General features: G+C 35.1%; 1 protein-coding gene across 1 annotated transcript; it reads right to left on the reverse strand.

Moving 5' to 3' along the window:
• Positions 1-4120: 4120 nt before the first annotated feature.
• On the reverse strand, positions 4121-4729 carry LOC112083879. The gene has a single exon (XM_024151982.1). The coding sequence runs from the start codon at positions 4727-4729 to the stop codon at positions 4121-4123; it is 609 nt and encodes a 202-aa protein (XP_024007750.1).
• Positions 4730-8642: the final 3913 nt, after the last annotated feature.

The raw sequence follows: 8642 nt of genomic DNA on the forward strand, positions 1-8642 counted from the left end.
TAACAACAACTCAATATAAGGATAATATAAGGGTATGTAACAACAATATTTACTTTATTTTAGAAGTATTAGGTGGATAATCATCAGTTTTTCAACATTCCCTCTTGATTATCCATCACTAATAATGTATTACGTATTGCCTCGTTAAAAACCTTATCATGGAAAAATCTAGTGGGACAAAAACCATGACAAAAAAAAGAGAGTACAATAACGTAATCTCCCTCTGGAAGTGATGAATATAGATTTCCTTCATAGATCTCGCAGTCAGCGCATTCTAATACTATAGACATGTTTTCTGAATGATGTAGTGGGAAGCGCCTTTGTAAAGAGATCTGCTGCATTGTCACTCGAGCGAACATATTGGATATCCACTTTCTGATTCTTCTCGAGTTCTTGAGTGTAAGAGAAAAACCTTGGAGGAATATGTTTTGTTCGATCGCTCTTGATGAAACATTCCTTGAGTTGAGCGACACATGCAGTATTATCTTCGAACACTTTTGTTGGTTCCTTATCAATGACTATTCCACTTGCACCTTGAATATGTTGAGTCATAGATCGGAGCCATATGCATTCTCTACATGCCTCATGGAGAGCATGATTTCTGCATAATTTGAAGAAGTGGCGACCAATGTCTGTTTTTGAGAACGCCACGAGATCGCTGTTATACCAATTGTGAAAACATATCCAGTTTGCGATCGAGCTTTATGCGAATCTGATAAATATCCTGCATCTTGGAGATAACAAATGATATGCTTTATCCCATTCCAATGCTTGCGCATAGGAGATGATCTGTATCTTGCAAGTAAATTAGTAGCAAAAGCTATATCTGGTCGAGTACAATTTGCAAGATATATAAGCCCACCGATAGCGCTCATATAAGGTACTTCAGGACCTAATACGTTTTCGCTATCTTCACAAGGTCGAAATGGATCCTTGTTAATATCAAGTGATATATTGACCATTGGAGTACTTAAAGAAGTTGCTTTATCCCTTTTAAAGCATTTTAACACCCTTTTGGTGTAATTTGATTGATGCACAAATATTCCGTTTTGGAAATGCTCAATCTGGAGCCCTAGACAAAATTTTGTCTTTCCAAGATCTTTCATTTCGAACTCTTTCATGTGAGTTATTGCTTCATCAATCTCCTTTTGAGTTCTGATTATGTTCACGTTATCAACATATACAGCAATGATCACAAATCCTGATGAGGATTTCTTAATAAACACACAAGGGCATATCGCATTGTTGATGTATCTTTTACTCAACAAGTATTCAATCAAGCGATTATACCACATGCATCCGGACTATTTTAATCCGTAAAGTGATCGTCGTAATTTAACCGAACATATGTTTTTAGATGCTTCAGGCATCTTTGATCCTTCTGGGATCTTTACTCCCTCTGGGATTTTCATATATATGTCATATCAAGTGATCCGTATAGATATGCAGTCACAACATCCATAAGGTACATGTCTAGATTTTTAGATGCCGTTAGGCTCATTAAGTACCTGAATGTGATTGCATCCATGACCGGGGAATATGTATCTTCATAATCAATTCCTAGTCTTTGAGAAAAACATTGTGCCACAAGTCGGGCTTTATATCTTGTGATCTTGTTTTTCTCATTTCTTTTTCTCACAAAGACCCATTTGCACCTGACTGGCATTACTCTTCTGGTGTAATGACTATAAGTCCAAAGACATTTCTTTTATTCAGGGAAATTAATTCATTTCTCATAGCCATCTGCCATTTCTCCCAGTCAGGCCTTTTCTGGCACTCTGACACGGACCTTAGGTCTGGATCATCATTTTCATTATCAATTTCTTTAGATACTGAAAATGAGAACACTCCATTTGTATCATTTATCTCACTTCTAGCCCAAATGTCCCACTTTAGGCGAAGTTAATGGAAATCTCATAGTTTTCAGTATCATGTTCGTCTTCTGGACGAACTTCTTTAACTGGTTATTCTGGAACCTCTTCATGTATGTCTTCAAGACATATATCTCTATATGGTTCTTCTAGAACCTTTTCACCAATGTCTTCAAGACATTTTTCTTTATTCGGTTCTTCTGGAACCTTGTCTCCCAATTTCTTTTTCTTTCAAGGATTTTTATCTTTCGAGCCCATCGGTCTCCCACGCTTTAATTGAACCCACAGTTCATTTGCTTTATTCCCATCAATAACATGTTCCGGAACATTTATTTTTGATGGAGCGTTAGCAGCGGGGATATATGATTTCGTCACTCTTCTCGTATCTGTGAACGTATCAGGTAACTGGTTTGCCAAGCTTTGAAAATGTATAATTTTCTGAACTTCCGCCTCGCGTTGATGGGTAGGGGGATCAAGATAAGCCAAGGTTTGTGTACACAATGTGATATCATTTGGGGATTCTCTTGATCCTCCCCCCAACGCTGGGAATTCATTCTCATCAAAGTGGCAATCGGCAAAACGTGCCGTAAACATATCTCCAGTTACCGGTTCAAGATATCTAATTATACTTGGTGACGTATAGCCGATATATATTCCCAATCTCCTTTGTAGCCCCATTTTTGTTCTTTGCGGTGGGGCTATCGGGACATAGACCGCACATCCAAAAATACGGAGATGGGATACATTTGGCTCCTTGTCAGATGTTAAATATATCGGAGAATATTCATTATATGCACTTGGCCTCATCTGGACCAATGCCCCAACATGTAATATAGCATGTCCCCATACAGTAATTGGGAGTTTTGTTCTCAATATTAACGGTCTTGAAATCAACTGCAACCGTTTTATTAAAGACTTAGCCATGCCATTTTGTGTATGAACATGTGGAACCTGATGCTCAACATCCATTCCTAATGACATACAATAGTCATTAAAAGCCGCTGAAGTGAATTCACCAGCGTTATCAAGCTTTACTTTCTTTATGGCTTAATCAGGGAATTGCGCTCTCAACCTGATTATTTGGGCAATGAATTCTTGCGAAAGCCATATTTCTTGTGGTCAATAGACACACATGTGACCATCTATTAGATGCGTCAATTAATACCATTAAATATCTAAATTGCCCGCATGGTGGGTGAATCGGCCCACATATATCACCATGTATTCTCTCTAAGAATACATGGGATTCATTCCCAATTTTGGCTGGCGAGAGCCTAGTTATGAATTTTCCTTGAGAACATGCCTGACATGAAAACTCTTCCGATTGAAAAATCTTCTCGTTTTTCAATGGGTGGCCACTCGAATTTTGCACAATCCTTCTCATCATGATTGATCCAGGATGGTCAAATCTTTCATGCCATACTCTAAATGTACTAGTAAACCTCGGGTTTACTGTAACATAGGATTCAATCATATTTATTTTTGTGCAATATAACCCAGAGGACATCATTGGTAATTCTTCCAATACATGTTTCCTCTTAGATGTAATGCAAAGATATTCAATGCCATTCTTATTTGTACTTACTATATGATATCCATTTCCTCGGATATCTTTAAAACTTAGCAAGTTTCTACTAGATTTGGGGGAATATAATGCATCGCTTATTTCAAACTTTGTCCCCCTTGGCATTGAAAAATAAGCTCTTCCGGAGCCTATTATAATATTTGCATTACCAGATATGGTACTCACGCTTCCGGCGGAGTCCTTTATTTTGAGATAGGAGAAATACTTTTTATCTTTAAGTATAGTATGTGTCGTAGCACTGTCTGCTAGACATATATCTCCATCCTGAATCTCAAACGATGACATGTTCTGAATCACAATATGCAAGAAAATGTATTAATAAACCAAAACATGATTTTAGAAACTATTTAATATTAAGAAAAACCTTTTCTTGTTACACAAAATATATTACATTTTTATTTAAAAATACATTGGTTTTTCTTGTCTTCTTCAAGAAGACTTTATATTACACTGATATTAATCGCTTTGGTTCCGTTGATTCTTCAGGATCAACAAGGAAATCAGCGATATCAAGATGAGTATAATCACTTATGCCATCAAAGGAAGATCCAGCTTCATCAGAGATGAAATTGGTTTCAAAATTCTTTCCTTTATCCTTTTCTTTGACATCTTGTGATGCTCGGTACAGATCGGTTAAATATCTTGGGGTATGACAGGTCTTTGCTCAATGATTTTTCATGCCGCATCTGTAACAAGCAGTTTCTTTTTGCTTTCCTGCTTCCCTACCAACATCATTTTTTCTTCCTCCTCCACGACCTCGTCCGTGACCGCCGCGGTAACGGCCTCGACCGCGCCCGTGTTCAGTCCTATTATTTTGACTGGATGACGCAACATTCGCTTCTGGGAATGGCGATGATCCAGTTGAACCAGTTTGATGGTTTAACATCACGAGCTGATTATTTTGTTCAGCCACAAGGAGGACTTGCATCAACTCCGAGTAAGTGGTGTAACCTTTTGCCCGGTATTGTTGTTGCAGGATAACATTTCCAGGATGAAATGTTTGGAAAGTTTTTTCGATCATATCGAAATCACTTACCTCCTGTCCACATAACACCATCCTGGAAGTAATTCCGAACATAGCAGAAGTATATTCACCAACACTTTTGTAATCCTGGAACCGGAAGTTTAACCACTCATGTTTGGCTTTCGGTAAGATCACATATTTCTGGTGATCAAACTTATCTTTGAGAGATTGCCAAAGATCTGTAGGATCTTCTTTCGTGTTGTATTCCTCTTTTAAACTATTATCGATGTGGTGAAGCAATAATATCATGGCTTTCGCCTTTCTCATCTGATGTCGTTTCCGACTTATCGATGGTATCAAGAAGTCCGTTTCCTCTTAGATGCATTTTTGCACCTACTGCCCATGACATGTAATTTTTTTCCAGACACATCAAGGCCAGGGATTTCAAGCTTCGCCAAATTTGACATGATAACATAAATTTAGCAATAAATTTAAATTTATGTATATCATAAATTTAGCGGGAATTTAATTTAAATTTTTGTTTTTAAAAAACATGGTAAAAACTTTTGAATATACATATATAATAAAAATATATACTTAGGCAATATAAAGGCAGAACCTTCTATATAATTGAGGAGGTAGAGCCTACCATAATTTAAAAGGAGGAGGCATAACCTTTCACTCTCTATATAAGCAAGGAGAAGATATAACCTTCCACTCCATATATATGATCTGAGGAGACATAGTCTACCATATGATCATATGATAGTGAAGGCATAGCCTATCTTAACGATTGGTTCGAAGAAGGCAGAGCCTATCATCCCGTAAACTTTAAAAATAAATTGAACATAAATTTAAATCAACGATTCAGGGACGGTAGAGTTTATCCTCCCGAAATAATATATAAACTTGAAATAGATAGAACATAATCTTAAATCTTACCTCTTTTGGTATAAAAACGGATCGAGAGGCGCTCGTGCTGATAACGTAATAGAAACTTAAACTTTATAAATATTATTATATATAGATAAGATTTACTTAATATATATGTGTATGTTTTATATGTAAAGTGGAGAGAGATCGAGTGGAGGAAGGACGAGGTCTGAAGGAAGAGTTTTTTCAATTAACACCATCTTTCACAATCTTACATGGCTATTTATACTGTTTAGAGAGTTGTAACAACTAACTCAATATAAAGGTAGGTAACAACAATATTTACTGTATGTAGAAGTATTAGGTGGATAATCATCAGTTTTTCAACAATAAACCCTTTTTTTTTGTTTTTGTAAAGGATTTGCAAACATCATAAACCCTTTGTATAGGTATAAACCGTATAATGATATCAGTACAGTGCCATTCCGTAGCACCCCTTTTATTTGCATAATTTTCTCCTCCCAGATTCTAAATTTTATAGCAACCTAGCTCGATCGTTCCACCGATTTGAATAATTAGTCTTCACAAAATTCATACTCAAGCTCTTACTTTTGCAGAATCTAATAACTGCCAAACTCATATGCCATAAGTCCTAATGCGAGACCGGCGTTCCCATTGTAAAATTCACGACCTCGTAAACCATTTTCATAAAGATCAAAATTTAGTCTTAAACCTATTTTCCTTTCAAAACAGCTGAAAACGTCTTTTAGCACCACAGTTTCATAAAACGATGCTCCGATACTACCTGTAATGCCCCGAAATTTGTAAAATTTTGTTGAGAACATTACTAAAATAAGTCTAAACTTTAATATACAAAATCTCTTTAAATTCAAAATTAGAAAACAAAAGCAGATATTGTAAAGGAAAAATTACCAAATCTTGCTTTAAATATCCGAATTAAGCTACATATTTTTACTTATTCAATAATGAACTGCATCGTCTCAAATATCCCAATTAAATTATATACTCATGAGGAAAAATAAATGCGTGTTGTACTTTTCTTTCTTAATTATATATGGTTTTTCTTCGACCAAAAAAAAAATTATAAAAGATTTTTCTTAGTAGATTTTGTTTTTTTGATCAGGTTTGTAGCAGCATCTTATGTGCATTAAAAATAACATGTTGTCTTGGATGTAATCCAGTAAGTCAATCTTAGAACCACTCAAGCATTCAGGCAGTCCAAGATAAGTGTCAGCGCCTCCTTCATTCAAGATGCTCAATTCTTCTTTGGCCATAGCTCTCAGATTTTCATCAATATGATCACCAAACATAAACCAGGATTTGGAGAGGTTTATGTCTTGTCCTGATGCATCTCCATAGACTTGAAGAATACGGTTAACAGTCTTGCAATGAACATCTTCCACCTTGCAAATAAAGAGACTGTCATCTGCAAACAACAGATGATGAATCGATGGTCTTTCATTTGAGAATTCTATGCCATTAATTAACCCTGTAGCCTCGGTCTGGTTAAGACGATTAGTCAGAGCTTCAGTAAAAAGAAGATGTTGGATAAGTTTTGGTTACATAAGGCCCAAGAAGTCTTTAACAAGTCAGTTAGAGATAAGAAGGGAATATTTCCTTATTAGTTTAGGAGTTATCTAAGTCTAATAGAAAAAAGAAAAGTGTTTAGCAAGTTGTGCTACCTCTATATATAGGATTTTTATGAAGTCGCATAAGAGACATGAGAGATAGAAGTTATTGTGTTTAGTTTTTGAGATAAGTTTTCTAAGCATCAATAGAAAAAGTTCTCTTAAACAAAGTTTTATAAGTATTTATTCGATTATATTTGGTAGTAGGTGGTTTGTCCGCGTCCTGCGCGGGCCGCAAGATTTCAAAATCTTGTCGAATTGATTATGTAGTATTAAAGTCATTATAGAATACTTTTTTCTTATAAATGTATATATAAAATTCATTTTCAAAGGCTTTTTGATCATGATTATAGAGTTTAAGATCAGCAGATATTGCAATATATCCAATATTTTTTAACACTTTTCGTAATTGTATAAATGTGTAGTTATAAGTTTGGTTGGTTATAAATGTTTAATTTGGTGAGAATAATGCATATATCTTACAAGAAAAACCACATGATTTCTAAGAAATTTTAAAACAGAGCAAATAGTTTAAAACAAATCGTAAGAGCACTTAAAAACTTTATTATTCAAAAATATAAAATAAAATATTATGTTGTAAACTAATTAAAATATAAACAACTATTTGAGACATACATGATAAAAATAAATCAAATAGTAATAAACTAAACTAAGACAAACACGAGTTCCATATAATCGTTTTTCATCTTCTTTATTTTTCTCTGGTTTACTTTTTGGTTTTTTCTTTGTCGTCTTTTCCTTAATTTTTTTCATCTTCTTCCACCTTTATTTCTCCTTTTACTCTTTGTTTCCTTTTATTTTTATTTATTCTTCAATTTTTTGTCTTCTTTCTCATCTTTATTTTCTATGTCTTCTCCTACTTCTTATTTTTCAGGTTTTATTTGTCACACCTTCTTTTTATTTGTGTTTTCAACATCTTCTCCCCATCATCTTCCTATCTACTTTTTCTTCTTCTTCATCGCTTTCGTCTTATTTGTTCTTTGAGATTTCATATTCTTCTAGTTTACTTTAGTCTATTATATCAATCAAATACATGTATCTGAAAACTTTAACTCTCTCTCCCCCTATGTCCCTGCCTATCATTCTCTCTCTCCCTCTATCTCTTTCAATCTTTCTCTTCAACTATCTCCCTTCCTCTTTTGTTCTAAATTGTATATATCATACATTTTAAAGTATGAAGTGTTTCAGATTTTTTTAAAAAATTGGAACACAAAAGAAACAAACTAAGGATATAATAACAACCAACTATATGTACTTTAAAGATTTAACTCTCTATCCTGTTATCTTTCTCTCTCTCGTCCCCCCCTCTCTCGTCCCCCCCTCTCTCTTTCCTTTTCTCTCTCTCCATCTGCATTTTCTTAAAAGCATTAACTCAATTTCTCCCTCCCTTCTTTATCTTTATCCTCTCCATCCCTCTATCAATCCATCTTTTCCTCCCAATCATTCTCTATCTATCTATCTCTATCACTCTCTCTCTCTCCCCCCCTTTATCTCTTTCCATCTCTCGCTCTCAATCTCTCCCCCCATCTCTCTTATTCTCGCTCTCTATCCCACCCTCCTCTAAAACAGTTTATATCATATGATTAAGGGGATAACTAGGTTTAAAGTACGTACGACTCTCTCTCTCCCTTGCTCCACCCCACTCTCCTTCCATATCACCATTTATAATCTCTCTCTCT

Source organism: Eutrema salsugineum, unplaced genomic scaffold (genome assembly GCF_000478725.1).
Source record: "Eutrema salsugineum unplaced genomic scaffold, Eutsalg1_0 scaffold_5, whole genome shotgun sequence".
In the NCBI taxonomy this organism is placed as follows: domain Eukaryota; kingdom Viridiplantae; phylum Streptophyta; class Magnoliopsida; order Brassicales; family Brassicaceae; genus Eutrema; species Eutrema salsugineum.

What these genes read in the sequence shown, in the direction of transcription:
- LOC112083879 (XM_024151982.1), bottom strand. Translation starts at nt 4,729, where the DNA reads ATGATATTATTGCTTCACCACATCGATAATAGTTTAAAAGAGGAATAC.